The following is a 27,022-nucleotide window of genomic DNA, read 5'->3' as shown; positions in this document are numbered from 1 at the left end:
GAGTTTGCATGCTGCAACTCAAGATGCTGCATGCTGCAGTGAAGATCAAAGATCCTGAGTGCTGCAACTAAGGCAGGGTACAGCCAAATAAATAAATATATAAATAAATGTCTTTTTAAAAAGAAAGAAATGCTTGGAAGTGGACAAGAGGGAACCCCTGTATACTGTTGCTAGCAATGTAAATGGAAAACTGGAGAAGGCAACGGCAACCCACTCCAGTACTCTTGCCTGGAAAATCCCATGGACAGAGGCGCCTAGTAGGCTGCAGTCCATGCGGTCGTGAAGAGTCGGACACGACTGAGCAACTTCACTTTCACTTTTCACTTTCATACATTGGAGAAGGAAATGGCAACCCACTCCAGTGTTCTTGCCTGGAGAATCCCAGGGTCGGGGGAGCCTGGTGGGCTGCCGTCTATGGGGTAGCACAGAGTCGGACACGACTGAAGCAACTTGCAGCAGCAGCAGCTATGGAACACAGAATGGAATTTCCTCAAGAAATTAAAAACACAGCTACCACATACATGATTCAGCAATCCCACTTCTGGGTATGTATCCAAGAGAAATCAATATCTCAAAGAGACAGTTCTAGTCACATGTTCATAGCAGCATTATTCCATAACCAAGACATAAAAACAATCTAAGCGTTCATCAACCATAGTTAGAGATGAATAGATCAAGAAAATGCAGTACATTTCCATGTACACAATGGAATGTCAATGAGGTTTTAAAATGAATGAAATCAGGGACTTTCTTGGCAGTCCAGTGGTTAAGATTATATGCTTCCAATGCAAATGGTGGAGAACTAAGATCCCACATGTGGTATGATGTGGCCAAAAAAATTTGAAAAAAAAAAAGGTGTTTAACAAAATGAAATTATGTCATTTGCAATAATATGCATGAACTTGGAGGGCATTATCATAAGCAAAATAATCCAGACAGAGAACAACAAATATCACATGGTAACAGTCATATGCGGAATCTGAAAAGAAAAAAAAATCAAACTCAGATTCAGAGAATAGAAAAATGTTTCCTGAACTGTGGGGAAATAGGGAGGAAAAACTGTAAAAAAGGATACAAATTTTCAGTTACAAGATGACTAAGGTCTGAGGATCTAATGTATACCATGGTAACTACAGTAGATAATGTTGTATTGTATAATTGAAATTTGCTAGGAGAGGAGAACTTAAATGTTCTCACCAAAAAATAAATCTGTGAGGTGATGATATAGTAATTAATTTGATGAGAGGAATACTTTCACAATATACACATACATCAAATCATCATGTTGTATACTTTAAATGCCTTGTATTTTTACTTGTCAATTTTACCTCAATAAAGCTTGAGAGAAATAAAGTAAGATAGCAATCTTACTGTGTTTTCCAATACCCCTAAATAATGGCGGAAATGATGGATTTCATATCTGACCAAGAAAGATGTCCACATAACTAAAACAGCTTGCCATTTTAAAAATATGAATCCTCAGAAGTCATCGACTTCGTTTTGCTGTTGTCCAGTCGGTAAACCATGTCTGACTCTGCAACCCCATGGACGTCAGTGCACCAGGCTTCTCTGTCCTTCACTACCTCCTGGAGTTCGTGCAAATGCATGTCAATTGAGCTGATGATGCCATCCAATCATTTCACTCTCTGTTGCCCTCTTCTCCTGCTGCCCTCAATCTTTCCCAGCATCAGCATCATTTCCAGTAAGTTGGCTCTTTGCATCAGGTGGCCAAAGTATTGGAGCTTCAGCTTCAGAATCAATCCTTCCAGTGAATATTCAGGGTTGATTTCCTTTAGGATTGACTGGTTTGATCTCCTTGCAGTCCAAAGGACTCTCAAGAGTCTTCTCCAGTACCACATATCGAAAGCATAGATTCTTCAGCACTCAACCTTCTTTATGGTCCAACTCTGACATCTGCATGACTTCTGGAAAGACCATAGCTTTGCCTATATGGACCTTTGCTGGCAAAGTGATAGAACTGCTTTTTAATATGCCGTCTATGATTGTCATAGTTTTCCTTCCAAGGAGCAAGTGTCTACTAATTTCATGGCTGCAGTCACCATCCACAATGATTTTGGAGCCCAAAGGAATAAAAATGTGTTATTGTTTCCACTTTTTTCATTTCTATTTGCCATGAAGTGATGGGACCAGATGCCATGATATTAATTTTTTGAATGTTGAGTTTTAAGTGAGTTTTTACACTCTCCTCTTTCACCCTAACCAAGAGGCTCCTTAGTTCCTCTTTGTTTTCTGCCATTAGGGTGGTATCATTTGCATATCCAAGATTGTGGATACTGCTCCCAGAAATCTTGATTCCAGCTTGAAATTCATCCAGCCCAGCATTTGGCATGATGTACTCTGTATAGAAGTTAAATAAGTAGGGTGACAATATACAGCCTTGACTTACTCCTTTCCAAATTTTGAACCAGTCCATTAATCCACATCTGGTTCTAACTGTTGTTTCTTGACCTGCATACTAGTTTCACAGGAAACAGGTTAAGGGAATTCTGGTATTCCCATCTCTTTTATTGTAAAGTAATTAGCCTCCAATTAAAATAAATAAATTTAAATTAAAAAAAAAGAATTTTTCATAGTTTGCTGTGATCCATACAAAGGTTTTTTCATAGTCAATGAAGCAAAAGTAGATGTTGTCCTGGAACTTCTTTGCTATCGCTATAATTCAATGAATGTTTGATCTCTGGCTCCTTAGTGTTTTCTAAACCCAGCTTGTACATCTGAAATTTCTCAGTTCACATACTGCCTAGTTTGACTACAGTGATATCAAATATGTAACTAAAAACCATGATTATATTTTAAAGTCTCATCAAGTTTATGTAAATATTCTCCAGTATATTTTACTACAAAGTACACTAAAACACAGCACTGATTCTTAGGAATACTTAGGAGCATGACTTCCATAGCCTGTCCATCATTCAGATTTCAACCTTGTTTTCCATCCCTTCACTTCATATATTCTAACACCCAACTAAATTAAAATGTACATTTCTCTTTTTCATATATAGATACTTCTCTCACCATATTTTTGTATTCAAAACTTTTAATACTTTATGGCTTCATTCAAATGACAGTTTTGTCATGAAATTTATATGTACTTTACATAAAATAACTTTAAGAGTATTTCTAATATTGTCTTGAAATTTTAACTGCCAGAGAACTGGGAGTGGTAAAGTGGAAATGAGGCTCATTCTTTTAACAATTATTATGCTATTTAGGAAAATGGATTTTTAAAAACACATACTGCAACTATATCTTTCAATAAAAGTTTTAATGAACACTATTAGTTGCCATTATAGCACATAATAAAAAGAAAATCAGTAGGTCATAATGTCTTCATAAAACACTACAAGTTATTAATTCTAAGAAGCAGGAATATAGATATTTGTTACATTATTTTTGTTAAGAAAAAAACTAGAACAGGTGTAAAGAGGTTAATGGAGGGAAAGTGGGGAAAGAAGGGAATAAAAGTAAAGGAGCAAGTGAGAGAGGGGCAGAGAGAGACAGAAAGAACTATGCTGAGTACAGAAATATATCAGGGCATTCTGCCCCTTGCTAGTCTTTCTAATAAGAAAATATTTAAAGCAAAATGCTAAAGAAATATTTTCTTTGGGGAAAAAAAGATACAAAGGCAATAAAGTTGTCCAAGAAATATAAAACACAATACTAATGTACATTTTACATAGATATGTAGGAGATACTGAAACAATTGGTTTGGCCAAAATGTTCCTTCTTTGTTAACCCAATTGAACTTTTTGGCCAACCCAATACATTAGGGGTTTAAAATTATAGGTGTCATATGCCTTAATTATCAGTTAGTCTTGAATTATTCTTTTTTGTTTCTTCTGTTTGTTAATTTGCTTATTTTTTTAGTGCCATGTGCCATGCAAAAGAAATTGTTTCCAGTTTGTTAAAATCATATAATAATACCTTTAAGTGTGATTAAAAGTGAAAAATATCAATAAAATTAATAGAGTAATAACTAAAAAATGAAAGATAATATTTTATGGCTCATGTTATACTGAAATTAATATTAACTTAAAACATCAAAATCTAGCACTGTTAGCTAGCAGACTTATTAAGATTCAGGGCAGTAACTAGCCTAGAAAAAGTACTTACATTGGCTTTCCTTAAAACTAAAGCCAGTCTACCTGATGTGTTAGGAATACTAATGATATATTTTAGAATATTATAATTTTAAATAAATTCTTCTAATACCAGAAAAAGAGTTTTTAGATGTGTAAATACTATAAAAGGCAAAGATTTATAAAAAAAATTTGGCAAATCAATATGGCAGAAACATATCTATTAATAATATTCAGAATACAGAGCCTCATTAAAATAAGTTCTTAGATACTTAATTCTTAAGAGTAGTTTCACACAGAAAACAATTTTTATAGTTACAGGCTGTAATGATAAACATGAGCAGCCATCTCTTGAATCACACAGTGGAAGAGATTTTAGAATGTGAATGATACCCCAACATAGGTGTATATGTCAGGATATTCACAACGAATTTTTTAAAACATTATTTTCAATAATTATAATTCACTAAAACATTCAATAGCTGACATTATTTCATTCCATTCAGGGAATATTTTGAGTAAAGATTTCCAACAGTTTTTGAACAAAATGTCATCAAAATTTAGAGGACATGCTTACAAAAATGTTCAATAACAATGCAGGACAAACAGACTATTTATAAAGCAATTCTTTTTGGCTGTTCAGTCACTCACGTGTGTCTGACTCTTTGTGACCCCATGGACCGCAGCATGCCTGGTTTCCCTGTCCCTCACCATCTCCTGGAGCTTTCTCAGACTCATGTCCATTGAGTCAGTGATGCCATCCAACCACACCATTCATTCAATTAATGAAAGGCAGCAAAGACAGAAAGCTTATAATGACATGCGGAAGTATTTCTTTGTATTCAACATTAGTATTGTCTCAAGAACTTTGTAATTCAGATACATTAACTGTGCATCTATAAAATTATTTGAAATTTTGATAACTTCAGTTTTTCTGTTTGATAAAATATCAAGCCTCTTTGGATGACCTATGAAATATCTGTAAACTACAACCAATTTCATGTATATCTTGGTTATATAGGATACATAATTTAGTAAGAATCCTGTTTTACCCATAATGCCATGATCCACCAAATCTGTGTTCATATTATCTTTGTAGATATAATTTTATCTTTAATGGTCTGCAGTTCCATGTATCAAGTTACTGTCTGAAACTATAATCTCCTTAAAATAACTAACTACTAAATCTGAAAGTAAATCCTAAGCTTTTTCAGTAGACTTGTGTCTTCAGATTTTTCTGTGGTCAATGATAAAGCCATGAGAGGTGATAAATGCTGGCACACACCATGTACACAAGTTACAGGTTCATATCAACTTTAATGAAAAACAAAATGTTAGAACTTAATTTATCATTAAGCATTAGTTTTTCTTTATTTGAGCTCCATGCTGCCAAAAAGTTCACAAAAGTTTTACCAAAAAATATAACAAAAGAAAGTAATTGTTGACAGAAGCACTATAGCAACGACATTTCAACTACCCGTTGTATGTTCTCTGACAGGTCTGACGAGCCTCTGTTCCTTGTAGATATTTCACTGACACCTAATCTAAAATCTTCCACATTTCTTACTGGTCCCAACCCCAGGCATGGTGGCTATACAAATCTCTCCAACCTTAGCATCAATGGTACAACTAGCTATTAAAACAGCGGCCAGCTGGGATTGTTGTTGTATTAGTCACTAAGTTGTGTCCAACTCCTTTGCAACCCATAGACTGTAGCCCACCAAGTTCCTCTATTCATGGGATTTCCCAGGTAAGAATACTGAAGTGGGTTGCCTTTTCCTTCTCCAAGGGAACTTCCTGAGCCGGGGATAAAACCCATGTCTCCTGCATTGGCAAGTAGATTCTTTGCCACTGAGCCGCCTTGCCCGCCAGCAAGGATAGCAGCACTTAATACTTCGCCTACTCCAACAAGTTAGGTGTTGTGAGCATATTTCATATCCCAGCACACTTTATTTAACAGCACATGCTGATAAATATCAACAAAGTCCTACTGTACAGCACAGGAAATTATATTCAATATTCTTGTAATAAACCACAAAGAATATGAAAAATAGTATGTGTGTGTATATATATATGTATAACTGAATCACTTTGCTCATACCAGAATCTAATACAACATTGTAAAGCATCTATACTTCATTTGAAAGTAAAAATAAAGGACTTCCCTGGTGGTCCACTGGTGGTCCAGTGGTTAAGTATCCACCTGCAGGGGACATGGGTTTGATCCCTGATCCTAGAAGATTCCACTTGCCATGGGGCAACTAAGCCTGTGTGCCACCACTATTTAGACTGCCCTCTAGAGCCTGTGAGCTACAACTATTGAAGCCTTCATGCCTAGAGCCCATGCTCCACAAAAAGAGAAGCCATCGCAATGAGAAACCTATGCACCACTAGAGAACAGCTTCTGCTTTCTACAACTAGAGATTGAAAACTCACACAACCAAAAATAAAATAAACAAATAAAATTTAAAAATTTTACAAAAAGAATAAAAATAACCCCCCCACACACCCCCAAACCCCTCCAAGACAAAAGCTGAACTGGACATGCTACTAGGGCTACAAGCATAAACCGTGACTGTCCCAAGCAACTGAGATGACCTTCACTGCATGGTGGTGGTGTAGTCGCTAAGTCATGTTTGACTCTTATGACCCCATGGACTGTAGCCCACCAGGAACCTCTGTCTATGGGATTTTTCAGGCAAGAATACTGAAGTGGGTTGCCATTTCCTTCTCCAGAGTATCTTTCTGATCCAAGGATCAAACCCTGGTCTCCTGAATTGCAAGTGGATTCTTTACCAACTGAGATACCAGGGAAGCCCTGTTCACTGTGTATTTAAGTATTATCCCATTTAACAGATGAATAAAGAGATGTAGAGACACGGAGAAGGCAATGGCAATCCACTCCAGTACTCTTGCTGGAAAATCCCATGGACAGAGGAACCTGGTAGGCTACAGTCCATGGGGTCGCTAAGAGTCGGGCACGACTGAGCAACTTCACTTTCACTTTTCACTTTCATGCATTGGAGAAGGAAATGGTACCAACTCCAGTATTCTTGCCTGGAGAATTCCAGGGACAGAGGAGCCTAGTGGGCTGCTGTCTATGGGGTCACACAGAGTCGGACACGGCTGAAGCGACTTAGCAGCAGCAGCAGACACAGAGGCTAATTTTCTGTTGAGAGAATTTACCATAAAGCTTAAGTTTCAGGGCACTTCACTTGAATATCCACGCCCCTTCCAAGTACTATATATAACTTTGTAATCACAATTTTGAATTTTTTTACATAAAGTGGGCTCCTTACAACCTAGATCTGCCCTTGTACAGACAGGTTTAATAAACAGCCCAAATTCACATAGCCTGCAATACCCAAAAGGAGTTAGCACTAGTACCAATTTCATTTAGAGAATATATAGTCATATCAGAAAATGAAAAAATAGTATTAGTTGTTTTTAGTTCCCCAAGCACAATTCTAACTGGTATATCTTGGGAGTCTTGCTGTATTCCAACCTACACACCAGTAACACCACAAATCGTCATAAAATGCCACTTTCATTATATTACTTCTGAATTTGAATGAGTCGTCAATAACTAACAGATCAAATTTCAACTTTTCACTCTGTCATCAAGCAGACACCACACGCATTTTTAAATATTTAAATGTATAATCTTATCTCAAATTACTTATGTAGTATTTATTTTCTTATTGTCTTTTTCCATATGAAGTTTCACTTTTGTTTCTAATTTGCCAAATCCTATCTAAAACTATCCTATGTTTTACTATTATTCACAGTATCTATTTTTTAAATTACTTATTTTAGCCTCTGATCTTAAACATTTTCAAGCTTAATGGCATGTCATATTTTCCCCTCCCAATAAACTATCAACTATAGTATAAACTATTAAATCTATCATTGACTAAATTTCAATTATTTTGTACGCCTACCTGGCACAACACCTGATGCATAGTATTAAGCAAACGTTTTGCACAAATGAACGTTTTAGGCCTACATTTAGAACAGCAAACCTCTCCATCATCTAAATATAAATAAGATTTTATATGTGTCTTTCTTATAACACTGGTTACATTTTTTAATCTAAGTTATAAAAAGTTGATCTCATTCTGAATTGCATATTGTGGCCCAAACTGGTTACATCTTTATATTCTACCTCCTTCTCTTCTGTCCTACCACCTTGATTTCTGAGGTAGCTATGAATTTGGTGAAAGAAGTCACCGGTCAATAAACAAGGAAAATAAAAGAGAATATTTTCCAAATTTAAAGAATCAGCGCTTATACCTGACTTATCTCAAATTTACACATTAACTTGAGTAGAAAAATACAGGGTCTCAGTGGTGACTTGTAAAAAAATACAAAACAAAAATTAGAGTTCTAGGTCAAAAATTCCAAAAAAAGTAAAAAAAATTTTAATTGGTAACAGTGACAAATTACTAATATTTTTATTTTCGTCTGGAGAAGACTGGAAAGGGCACTTCATAATTAAAAAAAAGTAAGAGAAATATAATTTTAGGACAGTCTATTACATTGAAAAATCTGACATTATCACTGATTACCAAGTTTCAGGGACAGTAGATTGGGAACTGCTATCAGAGATATATAAATTAGTTTCAACTTAGATAAAATATCTTCACCCTAAATGAGACTTTGCTTGAAATGAAATGTTATGACATTTTACAAAGATGTCCAAGCCATAATACTAAAGAAAACACAAGTAGTTTAAAAAGGAATATAAGGGAACTTTACTTCTTTCATAGCCCTTTCCCTAACAACAAAAGACATGTTATGTATAACTAACTGGTAGAGCACTAAATTGAAAAGCAGCAAAAAGTCAAATGCCAAGTTTATTTTATGCCAAGGAAAACTGTAAAGACCTTTGCAATTGTAAAGATCCTCCTATTTAGATGATTTTGCAATTAAACTTAATATATATCAGGTTCCTATAATACACAAGGTACTCTGCTTCAATTTAATGCATGCAATCAAGTTGCTATGACCAAAACAAACTTGCTATAGCCTGCTTCATTCACTCCCTTGACAAAAATGTATAGGTCCCTTAAGTGTTTTTCTGTCTTTATGCAAACCCCCTTACTATCTGTTAAATAATTCTTCCAAGTTCTTTAATACCTCCCCCCTCAACCCAACTCTTCTAGGAACTACTGCTAAAGATTAGGTCTCCAATTTGATTATTTATCTGATTATTTATCTTACATCCTTTTCAACTTTTAAGAACCTGTATCTCATTGCTTCTTCATGGTGTTTGTTCTGTGCAGTACTGCGGCCCTTCAAGGCTTAATATAATTTCCTGCTTCTCAGTTCTCTAAATATCCACAGCCTTTTATTTATCCACAGGCCACTTTTACAAGACTCATCTTTAAAACCTGCCTGCCGATGCAGGAGACATAAGAAATTCTGGTTTGATCCCTGGGTTGGGAAGATTCCCTGGAGGAGGAAATGGCAACCCACTTCAGTAGTCTTGCATGGAGAATCCCATGGAGAGAGGAGCCTGGTGGGCTACAGTTCACAGGGTCACAAAGAGTTAGACATGACTGAACAAACTTAGCACACACAGTGGTTAAGCACAGTGTTCTCAAGACCTAACTCTGCCACTGACTAGCTAAGTGATCTTGGGCAAGTCACTTAACATTAGTGGTTTCCCCATCATTACAATGAGGATACATTTGCACATACTTCATAGGGTTCTTGTTAAGAAAAAAAATGAGCTAATATACAAAAAGAACAGTGCTTGTTAGATATTAAGTGCTATTTATCCACTATTATAGTCATTTACCTAATTCTAATCTCACCATTCTACTACATATTCTTTTTGCGGGCCAAAATTATATCCTTTTATATCTGAATCCCCCTATACAGACTAACAGTGCCTTAAATAGGACATATTAGTTGAATATTTATGTTGATTATTATGACAAAGCAGTTGTTCTGAGGGAACACGGTAAATGTTCTCCAGTTAATTCCTTTGTCTATATTTTAAGTTCCTAATAGTTCTCAAAATTTTCAACTGCAAAACAATCATCAGAGGAGAATAAATAAGTACTCCAGGATGGTCTAGTAAAATAATTAAAATTTCTATTCTATAGTACCACCAATCAGCTGTTAGTGATTACTAAGCTTTTTCTGGGACTCCGAGGCCCTTTAGGGTCTCAAGATCAGACACCATGATCAACTAATCTTGTCGACAGTATTAATAGAAGTGGAAATACTCATTGTTTCATTACCAATCTGGGTTTGACCCTAAGGAGTCCATTCACCACTTCCACCCTCACCATGCATGAGAAAATTTATTTTTAAATTGCATATTTTATCTTAAAATTTCACAAGAGTTTTGCAATTTACTCTATATAATGTATCCAAGATAGTTTAAATTTTAAAATATTATTTTCCTCTTATCTCTGAGTAAAACTGATGCTCCAAAGAGATGTGTCTGTCATGTTTTTTCTGTGGTTTCTTAAGCACCCTGGTAACTAACAATTCTAGGTACAGTACTATCTCACTTTAAGAAACACAGTCTTTGACTACAAATTTCTTGCGGTATGCTCTAGTCAAATCCTCCCAATAGCAACTCCCCAAATACTGCTGCTGCTGCTGCTAAGTCGCTTCAGTCGTGTCCGACTCTGTGTGACCCCATAGATGGCAGCCCACCAGGCTCCCCCGTCCCTGGGATTCTCCAGGCAAGAACACTGGAGTGGGCTGCCATTTCCTTCTTCCCCAAATACTACTCCCTGAATAATCAGAAATTTGAGATATATGACAGAGTAAGAATAGCACCAACATTTTCAGGTTTAAAATGTAATACATTTTAAAATGCTTCAGCATTTGTGAAACAACTTATTTAACAATCACATTTTAAAGAATATTATAATCAAGTTGTATGAAATTATAATCATATATCAAGTAAATCTTGCAAAGCCTGTATGAGAATTTTCACTTTTCTCAAAGTGTAAGTTTGATGTTACAACTTACTTTCTAGCCAGAAATAATGATGATAAATTTCTAAAATAAAATGCTAACATATTCTTCAACAGGATAAATGCATCTGCTAAAATTATTGGGCACAGTTACAAATATTTGGTGAATGCAAAAGATGTCTTTCCTCTTATAAAATTCATTAGAATTTAAATGTGTTATATTACATCCATATACTACTGTCCTGGGTCTACTTGTTAAAAAAAAATGTATTTAATGGCTCAGTTTCAATCACAACAAATTTTTTTTCATCAAGGAATTTGATCAAATTAAATTCTGGGGCTACATAATTTCCATCCTGTGGACTTCAAGGTCAATAGCAATGAATAGGTTATATAAAACTAAATTTCCAACCTATTATGTTTTACTCCTAAATACAAAATACATTGTAAATTCTCTGTAAATTAGTAAAGTAAAAATTGTTTATTCTACCTTCCTTGGAAACAAACTATACTGGATTTTTATGGTTGATGCTGATCCCGCTTCCCATTAAAGGATTTAAGGGCAGCAACTTCCTCCATAATACTTTTCAAGTTCATGCAAAGATTACATATTGACCCAAAGAAACCCCTCCCAAGAAAGAAGGGCAGGACAGAAAGAAGGCAGAAAAAGGATCAGGTGCTGAGAGGCCTCATTAGAGCAGGACGCAGGACAGAGAGCAGGTACAGACCTCATGGAAAGTGGCTCCACGTGTGAAGCCTTGGGAAACACAGCGGGAAGAAGCTGGATTGCTTCTGGTTTAAAAATAGAGACTTCGCGCTATGCCGTCCCATGTTGGATAACGATTAAAAAACCCACTCCTGGCAAGTTCTTTCCAGTTAAGTCTGTACACTGCCCTCCAGGGTCTAGGAAAGAGGCGCCATTATGGGAATGAATATCCAGGGACTCAAGGGCTAAAATCAAGCGCCAGCAACAACCTACCGGGAACCCCCGACCCAATTCATCTCCTCAAAACTTCGGAGCGAGGAGACACTGGAGTCCTGACTGCCGGCACTCCGGCGTCTTCCTTTGCGCTAAGCGACAAGTTCCTTGGCCTTCGACGGCTCCTTCTCGCCTCCAGGCAGTATGGCCCAGCCTCCCGACAGCCTCTGCGGCCTGGGGCAGGCGGCTTCCAGGCTCCGGGCAGCCTCTGTTGTTTCTGTAGCGAACCTATCCTGACAGAGCCGGAAGCGAAGCTGTGGGAAAGCAATTAGTCCACGTCAAGGAGGAAAAACACTACAGTTTTAACCGCTCAGACAGGGGAAACCTAAGAAAATGAAATACCGGACTGTGGCCACAGGGTTAGTGTTTCAAACCACCTACACTGTAATTTTATTTAGTTCTCTATTGGTCTCAGCCTTTCTTCAGGTCAAAGACCAGCCTTGATGAACAAAAAGAAAGCGAGGACAAAGTTATAGATCCATAATCCTAAAAATAGTTCCATTCCCACATACCGATTCTCCAAGTCCTTTAAAATCTTTCATTTTTAGTTTTAATATTCAGTAAACAGTTATTAGAAATATTGCACTATAGTAATAGAAAAGTCTGTATATTTTGTAATTTTTTGAGAACACCACATCAAAACTTGATTTAGCTATAAAAGCCCAAAGACTTTAAACTCTTTACTGGAAAAAACTCAAAACAAAATTGAGTTTTACTGTTCATTTATGTGTTATACTTGAATATATTAGCCTGGAGAATATCTCATAATTTCAAATATAATACATTTTCTGTTCAGTCATTAGGAAATAGTACCTAAAATAGGATTATGTCCCAGGGCAGGCATCTTGTATAATCATGGGCTAAGTACTTCAGTTATGTCCAACTCTGTGCAGCCCCATGGACTGTAGCCTACCAGGCTCACCTGTTCATGGGATTCTCCAGGCAAGAACACTGGAGTGGGTTGCCATTCCATTCTCCATATATAATCATGTAAGTACTGATTTTTATAACAAAAAATTCAGTGAAGTACGTCTATCATTGGTTTGAATTAGACTAGATATTAAGTATTATTTGTAACAACTGAAATGTTGACCTAAGGTTTCATTGGCAATGTTATGCCTCACATGAAAAAGGCTAGCACAACTGTTAGATAATGAGTCAAATACTGAGTTATTTTGGGCCAGAGGGCAATTAAGTAATTCTTGGGTCAGGAAACAGTTCAAGAAAGAAATACAGCAATGATAAAATATTATTTAGCATTTGTTGAAAAAATCCATCGAAAATTCTTAAATCTTAATTTATCATTATTATTAAAAATCATTTACTTTCTGGTGACTTACTATCTAAAAACATAAACATGCATTATCTGCATGATATATTTTTATTTATATACTAGTACATGTATATCAGTTATTATAAAAATTATATCTGATGTTTTACAGTTTATAAATCATACTTTTTCTAATATATGCATATATTCTGTATCATTTATAAAGTGTATTTAATTCTGCTTCAATGAACATTGGTAGTGTCCACTTTGACGTGGACATTGAGAGTATCACACTTGAGAACAGACTAATTTAATAATTATTGCTTATTTTTAATTTTTACTTACTTTCAATATCTTTTTCTAAGATTATTCCTCCCCTGTTAAGAAAATTTTACTTTTCCACATAAAAACATGTAAACTCGACAAGCTATGTTTGCTATAGTAAGAAGTGATTTTTTTTTCACCTCCCTTTTCTCTAGTTTCAAACACAAACTAAATTAAAATTATTGTTGCTTAAATTGCACTATGAAAGAAGGACCTTGACATTCTTAGTTTCTTATTTAAATAGCATATGTTTCCAACTGGAATTACCTATCTGGTTTTCTATCATCTCTGCCTTTCCTGAAGGCTTGAGTCTAGTCTCAGGAGCTCCAATCAATCCTAGCCTTTGGGAGCAGAGTGGGGTTATAGGGGGGTTGTGGACTTTAAGTGGTAATAGTTAGGTCTGTACTTTAGTGGTTTACAACAGGTTAAATCTTATATTAACCTTTTCCCAGTTCTAGTAACTGAACTTTAACTTTCCTTGTACCACATTTATGGTAACCAAATTTCTATCTTGATTATTTTCTTTATACCCATTTCCTCATTCTAATAAGTCTTTCAGTCTAGGCTTTAAAAGCTTTTCCTGTACCTGAGTTTCACTTTCAGTTGGTAAACTGACCTGCCTATGTATTTAGGTCTCTAATTTTCTTAGCTTGTAGATTTCCCACTGCCCTGCTTCTTCCCTGATCTTGCCCTATGCCAGTGATGCAAGCCACTTCCCTTGACTGCCAACTGCTTTCTGATCCATGCATCCCTCTGTATATCATGTTTTGCCAACTGAACATCCTCCTGTACCCCAGGTTCCATTTATCCTGACCCTCCACATGTCCTGTCATGGTCAGGAGATGTGACATAAAGAATTCAATTTTATAAATGTAAGGCAGCCCACTGGAAAAGCATGGGATTAGGAACAAAAAATTTTTTGAAAATAAAAATGGCACTATGATCTCTATGTACAGACTTAGAAAGTCTTAATGGAATGATAGATTATGCTGCTAATATGGCCAGCTATCAGAGTCTTGCATGAATTTGCCACTTGTATATTAGTAAATCTGCTGAATTGAATGCAAACAAATGCAGAGACCTATGATGATTCTTGGAAGTCATATAAGTATTTGGAAAAGGAGGAATGTTTATGGTTACTTATAAAAGTGACAATAGTTCTTTAGTCACAGTCAACTGAATAGTGAAGATCATTCGACAATGAGACAGGTTTAATATTCTAGCACAGGGACTGACAAACTTCCTTAGAGGGCCAGGTAATGATTATTTTGAGCTCTATTTCATCTACCTAATTAAGTGACTTAGCAGCAGCAGCAGCAGCGAGTCTGTCTCTGAGCTCTATTTCATCTACCTAATTCTGTCTCTGAGCTTTATTTCATCTACTTAATTGTCTCTATTGCCACAGACAATAAGTAAATATATGGGTGTGGCTATGTTCCAATAAATCTTTATTTATGGACACAAAAATTTCATATAATTTTCACGTTACAAAATATTATTCTTCTTTTGGTGTATTTTCAGCCAGAGTTTACATGTAAAAACTATTCCCAGGTGGCTAGTGCGGGAGACGCGGGTTCAATCCCTGGGTCGGGAATATCCCCTGGAGGAGGGCATGGCAACCCACTCCAGTATTCTTGCTTGGAGAATCCCAAGGATAAAGGAGCCTGGCCGGCTGCAGTCCATAGGGTCACACAGAGTTGGACACAACTGAAGTTACTAAGCATTCATTCTTAGCTCATAGGCTACATAAAAATTGGTGGGACAAATGTGGCCCACTGGTTGGTTTGTATTTGCCAACTTCTGTTCTCATTCAATGGACATCTTCCCAGGATTCCAGTTGACTAGAAATGTGTGTGTGTGTTGTGCGTGGGGCAGGGAGGTCAATGAGGGGCAGAGAAGAAAAAATGTTTTTGCATTTTTGAGAATAATTCATCTTTGCCTAAAAAATATGTCTGTTACGTTTTTTAAAATATGCACAATTTTGCTTGATTGTTTACAGTTTAGTCCTCCATTAGAGATGCTGAGAATATTTTTGAACACTTGATTTTTATCAAATAATCAAAATGGAGATGGGAAGTAGATTACCTCTAAACCTAAACAAAACAAACAAAACATAAGCTTACAAAAGACAAGGAACTCTTGCAAAATGAAGCAAGATGGTAGAGAAGCTATTTCTATCATCTAATTCCCCTTTGACTCCCAAATGGTTAACTTTTGAATATAAAGGCACATACCTCCAAGTACTAACTCTCTAAAAACACAGGGGTGGTAGAAGTGAAACACTGCTCTCATTTATTTAATAGTCACTTTGTAAATAATCACCAGTGTATCAGATCTCCATTGTTAAGAATAGCAGTTATGGGGCTTGAAGATTTTTATTATATGGACAAGTAAACTTTGGAATGAAGTCATAGCAAAGAATTATTTTGTATTATACTGAAGACTTATCTTCCATTTATTTACAAAACAATAGCCTCATACAACTTGTTTGATAGGTTCTGGGATTTCACGTGAAATCACAGACACTAAAAAAAAAAAAAAAAATGGGCGAGGGGAGAGTGCTGAAAAACAGATCCGAATATTTGATACTTTGTTTTTTTCCAGTGCCCCTCCCATATGCTACTTTCTTCTCCCTTTCAGATTCATTCCATACCCTTTATCTGTTGATCCTCTCCTCTGTCATCTCCCCAGTTCCTTCTCCGTCATTGGAAATCTCCCTTTTTAGCTCTTGGAAATCTCCCTTTCTTTTTGCTCTTCCTCTGTGGTATCTACTAAAACCTTAGCGAAGTGATGTATTTTCTGAAACTTCTATGGGTTTCTAAGTGACGCTGAGCATGCTCAGTCGCCTAGGCAGGTTTTGTCGCCAGCAGCTGCCCTGATTCGACCTCTCCAAAAATAGACATTTAACTCTGAACTGTTTAAGGATATAATTCGTTTTGCTCTCTCTTCATTTTCAAGGTTCAAAGGAAAGCAGCGAGGATTCCAAGGGTCCCTTCGTCCTTACAGCCAATGAGGGGCCTGAGAGGGAGGAGCTTGGGGCTGCTCGGTGCAGCTTGAGCTTCTGAGGGAATCATCCCCAGTAGACGCGGTGGAGCCTGAGCTGTGAAGCATCTGTAACAGAACAAAATTTTTAAAAATATAAACAATAACAGAAGAGGAGAAACGCTGCAAACTATGGAACGCTGTAAAACTTTCTGAAATATTTGCTGGGGATTCCTGTGGAGTATGATATTTTAAAACCAATTCTTTTTGAAGCCGGTTTGGGTAACTGGGAAAATGATACATATGCTAAATGCAGCAGCTGATCGAGTGAAATGGACCAGATCAAGGGCTGCTAAAAGGGCTGCCTGTGTGGTAGCTGCAGCATATGCTCTGAAAACCCTCTATCCCATCATTGGCAAGCATTTAAAGCAATCTGGCCACAGGAAGAAAAAAGGTGCTTACCCGGCTGCGGAGAACAGAGAAATACTGCATTGCACCGAGGCCGCTTGTAAAAAACCTTCACCTGGAGTGAATGCAGATTTTTTCAAACAGCTACTAGAACTTCGAAAAATTCTCTTTCCAAAACTTGTGACCACTGAAACAGGATGGCTCTGCCTCCACTCGGTAGCTCTAATTTCAAGGACCTTTCTGTCTATTTATGTAGCAGGTTTGGATGGAAAAATTGTGAAAAGCATTGTGGAAAAGAAGCCTCGGACTTTCATCATCAAGTTAATCAAATGGCTTATGATTGCCATCCCTGCGACCTTTGTCAACAGTGCAATAAGGTACTTGGAGGGCAAATTGGCCTTGGCCTTCAGAACTCGCCTAGTAGACCATGCCTATGAGACCTATTTTGCAAATCAGACTTATTATAAGGTGATCAATATGGATGGGAGGCTGGCAAACCCTGACCAGTCTCTTACTGAGGATATTATGATGTTTGCTCAGTCGGTGGCTCACTTGTACTCCAATCTGACCAAACCTATTTTAGATGTAATCCTAACCTCCTATACACTTATCCAAACTGCTACATCCAGAGGAGCAAGCCCAATTGGGCCCACTGTTTTAGCAGGGCTTGTGGTATATGCCACTGCTAAAGTGTTAAAAGCCTGCTCTCCCAAATTTGGTAAATTGGTGGCTGAAGAAGCTCATAGAAAAGGCTATTTGCGGTACGTGCACTCCAGAATCATAGCCAATGTTGAAGAAATTGCCTTTTACAGAGGACATAAGGTAAGAAAGAAATTAATATGATGGGTGAAATGTGAGATTGTTCAAACTGCCACTGCAGTGCCGGATACCATCTGTTGTATTGTTTTTGTGCTCATTTCTTTAGCATTTTGGATTCTTATGACGTTTAAAGCTGTATTAAAATATATGCTTTGTTACCCTTTTTAATCATAAGCTGTTAAAGAATTATAAGTTAAGTGAAAACTTTTCTAAAGTTTCATGAGAATGACATTTTCACCACTCTAAAAAGCTCTACTTATCCAAACATGCTCAGAATTATCTCTAAAGAATTTTCTTAAAACTAAAATCCTAACTAAGTAGATGGTCCTAGAACACTGAAAAAACTATATGTTTAAAAGCTAAGTAAACATGCTTCCACTGAGATGGAAAATTTAGGATGGTATTGTTTGTTTGTTTATTTTTCAAGAGAAAAAAAAAGTGCTTTCATATGAGAAGACAAGTGTGACAATTTTGCATGACTGGTCAATGATGGAGTTCCTTAGTTCTAATAAGTATAGGAGAGTGACTTACAAATGGCATTTTCATTGCTTATCATATTTTGAGACAAATAAAAAAAGATAGTGAAATGAAATTTTGCCTAGTTTTGAGGGAAAAGTAAAGATTAGAGACAAAGAAGGAAAAAGGAGTTCCAGAATATTTTTATATATTAAAGATTTTCAACATTTAGCAGGTCCCTAGAATAACCTAATTACATAAACTTGCAGTCCATTTAAGAATATTAAATATGACAGGAATCTTTAAATCTTAATACAAATGATCTGGCAAATTAAACAGTAAATTATTCTAAAGTTGAAATGGCATTATGATTATGAAGCAGAATTAATTTTCAAAACCATCAATTATTTTAAAAAATTTAGTAGTAACATTCTGAAGAAGAAAATTTAAAGCAGATTTAGGACTTATATTCCCACTTGAAAATTGGCCTCATACATTATATAAATCATATTTATTTTGAATCATTGAACTCAGTGATATAAATTATAACATGCTGTAGGCTTCTTGCATTTAGACATAACATAGTAAATTGAGTGCTCAAAAGTAGGGTTAATTATACGTATACATGTCATGTGTTTATTTTCACTTATTTTTTGTGTGATCAAGGACAAGGTTCTAGCTGTTTATTCATGTTTTATGGATTATCATTTAGTGTTAACATCTTATACAGATAAGTTTGAAACCATAAGTATAAATCACTTGTCTGTATTTATATTTAAAATTATATATACTAAATATCAGATATTTAAAAAATAATTTAGATGTGATTACAACTGAAATAATGGCTAATTCTGACATAATCTGTATTTATTGGTTGTTAGAATCACAGATAAGAGTATACTGAGAAAGAAAAATACAAAATTATCTTTAAAGAAAGTCCTCAAACATACATTATTTATTTTTATAGTTCATACTAGGTTAATTCTTATCTCTTTTTCTCTCCATAGGTAGAAATGAACCAACTCCAGAAAAGTTACAAAGCTTTAGCAAATCAGATGAACCTCATTTTATCCAAACGTTTATGGTACATCATGATAGAGCAGTTCTTGATGAAGTATGTTTGGAGCAGCAGTGGACTAATTATGGTGGCTGTACCTATTATCACTGCAACTGGCTTTGCAGATGGTGGTAATGACATTTACACTCGATATTAAATATATGCTTCAGATTAATTCTTTTTAAAGTGTCACTGCTGGAGTTGTGTGAGTAAATTGTGTAGCCATCATTCTATAGTCCTTAATGGTCAGAAACAATGGGAAACTTTGAAACATCCAATATTAAGACCAACTGTTTAAAAGAAGTGACTCAAAAGATCTTTCCAGCTCTGCAATATTTCAGAAACCTCTGATGTAGTGTTTTGGGGGGTTAATCTTGAGCAATTTCAGTTATACTGCCTAATGATTCTCTAGTTTACATTTAAACTCAACACAAATTAATACCTTCAAAAAGAGTATAATAGTTCTGACCATGTATTGTAAATTTCAGTTCTACACATAACATGCTTTTAGTCTATAAGTATTCTATAACTGGATCTGCCTTGATTGTAATTTGAAGAGTTGGTTGACTACCTTAAACAATCAATAATACTGTTTCAGGGAGTGCTTCATTCCATGGAACAGGGCTTCCTCTACTTGTAGGTAGTATATTACATAACTTCCTATTTGGTAGTATTGAGGGGATAAGGGTTGTAAAGTTGCATGTGTCTAATTCTATCTTATCACTGTTTCAGTGGTTTTTTTTTTTTTTTTTTCCCAACATTTTTCATCCTTTGGGACAACTAAGAAATGTAAGGACAAGGAGGACAATATTAAAATGTTATGTAATATTTGAGATGGGAGTTTGGGTCTTAATTGGCAGGACAGATGTTATGAATTAAAAAAGAAGAATTTTCCTCTGTCTCTCCAAAGTAAAACATTCACCTTCCTCTTTAAAAATCATTTGACCAAACTTGGTGTTAGTATTGAAGGAACTAGACAAAAACATTGGCTTTGTGGTGAGACAGAGCTTTGCTGAACTCTGCTTTTCCTCTTTTTGCCTGTGTCCTGTTAGTCAAGTTAATTAAACTGTCTAAACCTCAGTTTCCTCATCTGTATCAGATGTATTCCTTTCTGTATTAGAAAGACTACTTCAGAGTGCTGTTGTGAGGATTTAGGAGAAAAAAGTATCAAGAACATCAGTGTCCTTAATACATGGTGATAATTATTGCCTAGAAAACAAATGGCAACACTAAGAAAAATGTAACAGAATTCACACTATTTACAGTTATTTTTGGTATAGAATTAAGTATTAGCAGTTGTTTGAAGTCATCCAATAAAAACAAAAAAATTACCATGTGCTTTAATATTTTAAAACAGTGCTTTAATGCTTTACCAATTCTTACAAAAACACTTGTCAAATCTGAGTCATTCTCAACTAAACTTATTCATTTTGGTAAAGTAGAATTTGTCAATCCCTTGTGATAAGTGACATATATACCAAATGTACTCTACAGCTCAACTGTCTAATAGACAATGTATTTAGACCACGAGGAAAACTGAATTCTACCTGTTCATTTAATGCTTTCAAAATTTGTTTTAATCATTTTAAAAAGTTTATATTTAAAAGGGCATTGTTAGTATTTTAAATTTAATCTTTTCATAATGAAATAAAATAAATTGCTTTTTCAAAAGAGTATTAGAGAAAAAAAAACACAAACCTATATGGTCTTAAGATTAGTTCTACTAAGAAATTTAGCAAAATTGTCAAATATTTATAGTGAATATGTACAAGTTTATGGATATTTTAAAGGTTTGTGTATAATGTATATTAGAAACTACCCCAATAACAAAATTATGGTGTTGTTCTGTTAGCCTTTAGAAGAACTGATCTTATTAGAAAACCCTGGAGTATTCAACATAGAGCGGAGAAAATGTAACTATTAATGGTGACAAATTAACACCACAGAGACCAGTAAGAAGTAAACAATGTATGCAAAAATCTAACAGTCTTACTTCTGTAGATGATGTAATAAGATGTTTAAAAATAAATACTATGAATCTAGAAAGTACCATAGTAACTTAAAAAACAGCATTAAAATTTTAGATTGAAAATGTGATAATAGTCCGTTTGATGCAAGTGAAACAAAATAATTCTTAAAACTTCTTTTCAAAAGAAAGCTTTATGAAAAGAAAAGCAATATAATAATTTCATAGAAGAATAAAATGAATTCATATGATGACATTTTTATGAAACTATGCTTCAATATTGTAATTTCTAAGATTACTGTATATATCCTTATAATATTTGTGTGTATATATTTACTAAATATATTTGACTTATAATGATATAATACATGAAAATATTAAGTTATCATTTTACTCTGACAAAATAATTTTTTTAGATATTGACATTATTTTTGAGGCTTTGGGTCTTGGAATTAAATACTATCTATTCCAATCTTGGAGAAGGAAATGGCAGCCCACTTCAGTATTCTTGCCTGGAAAATCCCATGGATGGCAGAGCCTGGTAGGCTACTGTCCATGGGGTCGCAAAGAGTTGGACGCGACTGAGCGACTGAGCGACTTCACTTTCACTTTCATTCTAATCTAGTCTTCAATCTTAATTTATGCTTAGGCCCTGAGTTGTCTCTTACATTAGAGATAAATGAAGTGCATGATACTATATATTTCAATGCAAAATAGATTGGGAAAATGGGTGAATAAGAGAACAATAGCAAAGAGAAAAAGGATAAAAGGTAGAAAAGAGGAAAGAAAGAGAATAAAGGAAGAAACAGGCTACTGTTCAAATCTTGATTGCTATTTTATTCATCCTTGAGAAAGTTACAGAAACTGTATATGCCTCAATTTTCCTTTCTTAACTGTAGTAATAATAATGTATTTTAAGAATTGTTAAGAAATTATATATAATATATTTAATGTGCCTTGAAACAGTCCATGGCAAATAGTAAGAATTTAGGTGGAAGCAATGTTTATTATATTCTTATGCTGTGGGCTCTGGTATCAGATTGCCTGGGTTCAAATCTGGCTTTTTCGTTTATTAGGTTGTGACATAGGACAATTCATTAAACCTTTTTGTACTTCAGTTTCCCCATTCTAAACTGGGAGAAATTATAACAGAGTTGTTATGAAGATTTAAGAAGATCACATGTGTAAAATTTAGAACAATGCCTGCATCATAAGAATTGTTCAATAGATGTTTGCTGGTCTGATTATTATTGTTAAAGGGGCAAGACATTTGAAAGTGATTAGAAAGTTGGTGATAAAGATGAAGATAGGAGGAATAGCCTCCTATCTTATCCTATCATATCCTATCTTATCCTATCATTAGGATAATCCTAAATTATCCTATCATAATTTTGGCGAGAGGAGAAAAGAAAAATAGTTGTGTAGTAGATTTATTATACTATATAGCTACAACTTTTAAAATCTTGTGATAAGAACAAGATTACACTTATTAATATATTGAGGTTCACATTGCAAAATTGCATATGTTGTCATGTCATTTTCACATCAAAAGAGGAGTTTAGAGAAGTGATCTAGTCAGGAGCCCCAAATCTGCCTAAGGTCACACAAATGGTTAGTGAAAGCACTAAGGATAGAAGACTTTATATAATTCCTTGTGTAATGCCTTTTTCTCCTTCACTGTGCTGTCTTTATATTAACTATATTGGAACTTACTCTATAAGGGACTTACTTGAGACCAAGTAATCATGGGAGCAAATCATTGAAAAAGAGGGATTGATTATTAATTATATATAATCTGTTATTTTTACAGAAGACAGTACTCCTATATTTGCTTCTCATTAAGATAAAGACTGAAATTATGTGAAGGAAATAATTACCTGGGGGCTATAATCTCAATTGTTTTAATTTTATTGACCACTTCTATTCATATCAAGAGCAATTCTGAAAAAGGCTAGGAAAAGCTTCTCATAAGTCTCTCCTGCCAGACCTTATTACAGGCACCTAACAAGCAAGGAAGAGAGCAGCTAAGCCACTGGTGCTGCCAATATTGGTAATCTGATAGTGTAAGGTGCACATCAGAAGTAGCAACTGAGAGGTACTGCTCTTAGGAATAGAACTAAATTTTCCCCAACACCCTAGTAACATGGATGATGTTTTTATTCTCAAAAGTGTACCGTCAACAAGACTATATCTAGGCTCCTGCTACATTAGTATGTCTCATATTCTAATGTAAAATTATTGAAATAAAATGTTATATTGTAGGTCAATTTAGATATGATAGGTGGCAAGAATACAAAGAGGAGCTATACAAAAAAGATCTTCATGACACAGATAACCACGATGGAGTGATCACTTAGCTAGAGCCAGACATCCTCGAATGCAAAGTCGAGTGGGCCTTAGAAAGCATCACTACAAAAAAATCCAGCTTAGCTATTTAAATCCTGGAAGATGATGCTGTGAAAGTGCTGTACTCAATGTGCCAGTGCATTTGGAAAACTCAGCAGTGGCCACAGGACTGGAAAAGGTCAGTTTTCATCCCAATCCCAAAGAAAGACAATGCCAAAGAATGCTCAAACTACCACGTAATTGCACTCATCTCACATGCTAGCAAAGTAATGCTCAAAATTCCCTAAGTGAGGCTTCAATAGTATGTGAACCGAGAACTTCCAGATGTTCAAGCTGGATTTAGAAAAGGCAGAGGAACCAGAGATCAAATTGCCAACATCCATTGGATCATAGAAAAAGCAAGAGAGTTCCAGAAAAAGCATCTACTTCTGCTTTATTGACTATGCCAAAGCCTTTAACTCTGTGGATACAAACAAGCTATGGAAAATGCTTCAAGAGATGGGAACACCAGACCTCCTGACCTGCCTCCTGAGAAATCTGTATGCAAGTCAAGAAGCAACAGTTAGATCTGAACATGGAACAACAGACTGGTTCCAAATTGGAAAAGGATTACATCAAGGCAATGTACTGTCACCCTGCTTATTTAACTTATATGCAGAGTACATCATGCAAAATGCCAGGCTGGATGAAGTATAAGCTGGAATCAAGATTCCAGGAGAAATATCAGTAACCTCAGATATGCAGATGACACTACCTGTATGGCAGAAAGTGAAAAGGAACTGAAGAGCCTCATGATGAAAGTGAAAGAAGAGAGTGAAAAGGCTGGCTTAAAACTGAACATTCAAAACGAAGAACATAGTATCTGGTCCCATCACTTCATGGCAAATAGATAGGGAAACATGGAAACAGTGACAGATTTTATTTTCTTGGGCTCCAAATTCACTGCAGATAGTGATTGCAGCCATGAAATTAAGATGCTTGCTCCTTGGAAGAAAAGCTATGACCAACCTAGACAGCATATAAAAAGCAGAGACATTACTTGGCCAACAAAGGTCCGTCTAGTCAAAGCTATGGTTTTTCCAGTAGTCATGTATGGATGTGAGAGTTGGACCATAAAGCAAGCTGAGTGCCAAAGAACTGATACTTTTAAACTGTGGTGTTGGAGAAGACTCTTGAGAATCCCTTGCACTGCCAGGAGATCAAACCAGTCAATCTTAAAGGAAATCAGTTCTGAATATTCATTGGAAGAACTGATGCTGAAGGTGAAACTCCAATACTTTGGCCACTCAGTGTAAAGAACCACCTCATTGGAAAAGACCCTGAAGCTGGGAAAGCTTAAATATGGGAGGAGAAGGGGATGACAGAGCATGAGATTGATGGATGGCATCACCAACTCGATGCACATGAGTTTGAGCAAGCTCCAAGAGTTGGTGATAGACAAGAAAGCCTGGCGTGCTACAGTCCATGGGCTCACAAAGAGTCAGACACGACTTAATGACTGAACTGAACTGAATTGTCCTGTTGACCAATGATCATAACAGCGATTATCAATATATATCAGAGATACTTTTAGCTGTAAGTAGCTATGCATCTAAGTAGTTACATTTGTAAAGTATAATACGTATGTCAGCAGGACATACTCATTAGTGTACCACTCAATGACTTGTCATAAAGTTAACACATATACATAATCACCACTCAGAAGAAATAGAAGCTTACCTTCATCCCAGAAGTCCTCATAGCCTTTCCCAGTCCTATCCTCATCCTAAGGCTACCACCCCCATCCCTACTTACTCCTACCCCTGCCATGCCTCATCAAAGGTAATTATTTTACTGACCATTTATTAGTAGTAGACCATTTATTTGCTGGTTTTGGAATCTTCCATAAGTAACCTTGTATAGTATGTTAAGCATTCTAGTTGTTCCATTCTTTGTCAATGTTTGATGTCAGTCTTTTTCACTCAGGTATTTTTCATTTTAGGCATATGGTAAGTTTTTAGTGATACCTCATTGTAGTCTTATCATTTCTTTGTTGACAAATGAGATTAAGCACTTTTTTTCATTTTTTGACCATTTGGATAGCCATTCTTATGAAATACTGATAATTTTTTTGATTAATTTTAGATTGTTTTTAAATATGTTTTTTCTTACTGATTTTTAAAAGCTGTTATGTATTCTGTAGTAAGTCTTTTGTCAGACACACGCACAAAATGTCCAATATTTTTCCCAGTTGATTCTTCCTTTTTCAATCTCTTAACAGCTTGTCCAAGTGAAGTAATCATTTTAATATAATTCAATTTGTCAATTAATTCTTTGTGGTTAATGGCTTTATGTCCTGTTTAAGAAATATTTGTCTAACCCAAGGTCATAAGATATTGTCCAATTTTATCTCTTAGAAATTAATTATTTTTCATTTCACATCAGTCTACTCAAAGTTGATATGTGGTATGAGGTTGGATAAGGCTGTAAGTTTTTGCTGAGATTTTTCAAGATGTCAAAGGTAAAATATAAATAAAAAGAAAGAAATTCAAATATAAATCAAAGGGTAAAAGTACAAAAGAAGAGCCTACTTTTTCAACTTTTATAAAATTAACAGAAAATTTTCTTAGAACAGTTTTAGGTTTATGGGAGACTTTATCAGAAACTACAGTGTACCTACCAGAGTTTCCCCTCTTATTTACATCTTGTGTTAGTGTTGTACATTCATTACAACTAATAAACCATAATTTATACATTGTTAACTGAAGTCCATAGTTTACATTAGGGTTCACTCTTTGCATCATACGGTTCTATAGGATTTGAGAAATTATGACATAATTTTAAAATCCTTCATTTTAAAATCCTTTTTCATCTTTTCAGTGAAATAGTAACTGATATGACCATGTTTCAATATATACTTATTATTATTGGGCCTGGAAAGTACTAATAAGATGAGAATATAATGCTAACTATTAAATCCTTAAATGCAGAACTTTTGAAAAAATATTGAAAATATTTGGTAAGGAAAATGAAATGTGTCTACCTAGCATACAAAATAGGTGAGGGCTTTAGGCTGTGACAGACACTAAGAAATCTGACCTTATCATAGAAGTCACATAGTTCCCTACTGTGTGTATGATAAAATACTCCTGCACTGCTCTTAAACCACCTGCTAAAGAACAATTAGTAGAATAAAAATATCAAATGAAATCTTTCCGGAGCTATTTGTAATTTTGTTACAAATTTGCAAGTTTAAAAGCTTGGAGAAAACCCAGTAGGTGTTAGTCTGCCAAAGAAGTATAGAAAGTACCATCCTATACCAAACAGCAGCCTGTCTGCGCTAGTGTTCTCTTTTTAATAGACTGTCAGTGAAAGCTGTTATTCAAACCCCTTTT

The 27,022-nt window shown here is 35.4% G+C and overlaps 2 protein-coding genes across 6 annotated transcripts in view; one reads left to right on the top strand and one right to left on the bottom strand.

Moving 5' to 3' along the window:
* Positions 1 to 12,232, bottom strand: part of C4H12orf40 (chromosome 4 C12orf40 homolog) — an 80,953-nt gene extending 68,721 nt beyond the window's left edge. The window contains exons 1-2 of one of the 5 annotated variants that reach the window (XM_044941633.1): positions 12,021 to 12,232; positions 11,770 to 11,944 (exon numbers count right to left, since the gene is read on the bottom strand). In XM_044941633.1, coding sequence (XP_044797568.1) covers positions 11,770 to 11,774 — 5 coding nt within the window. In that variant the 5' untranslated portion in view covers positions 11,775 to 11,944; positions 12,021 to 12,232. Of the gene's footprint in view, positions 1 to 11,769; positions 11,945 to 12,016 lie in introns of all 5 variants that reach the window. The other 4 variants (XM_044941635.1, XM_044941634.1, XM_025283987.2 and 1 more) reach the window with 4 other exon arrangements.
* Positions 12,233 to 12,246: 14 nt separating this feature from the next.
* ABCD2 (ATP binding cassette subfamily D member 2) overlaps positions 12,247 to 27,022 on the top strand; it is a 92,329-nt gene continuing 77,553 nt past the window's right edge. The window contains exons 1-3 of the mRNA XM_006062724.3: positions 12,247 to 12,379; positions 16,573 to 17,826; positions 19,287 to 19,467. Coding sequence (XP_006062786.3) covers positions 16,891 to 17,826; positions 19,287 to 19,467 — 1,117 coding nt within the window. The 5' untranslated portion in view covers positions 12,247 to 12,379; positions 16,573 to 16,890. The remainder of the gene's footprint in view (positions 12,380 to 16,572; positions 17,827 to 19,286; positions 19,468 to 27,022) is intronic.

Source organism: Bubalus bubalis, chromosome 4 (genome assembly GCF_019923935.1).
Source record: "Bubalus bubalis isolate 160015118507 breed Murrah chromosome 4, NDDB_SH_1, whole genome shotgun sequence".
Taxonomy (NCBI): Eukaryota; Metazoa; Chordata; class Mammalia; order Artiodactyla; family Bovidae; genus Bubalus; species Bubalus bubalis.
The sequence above is the reverse complement of the archived record's forward strand: the minus strand, read 5'-3'. Positions and strand labels throughout refer to the sequence as shown.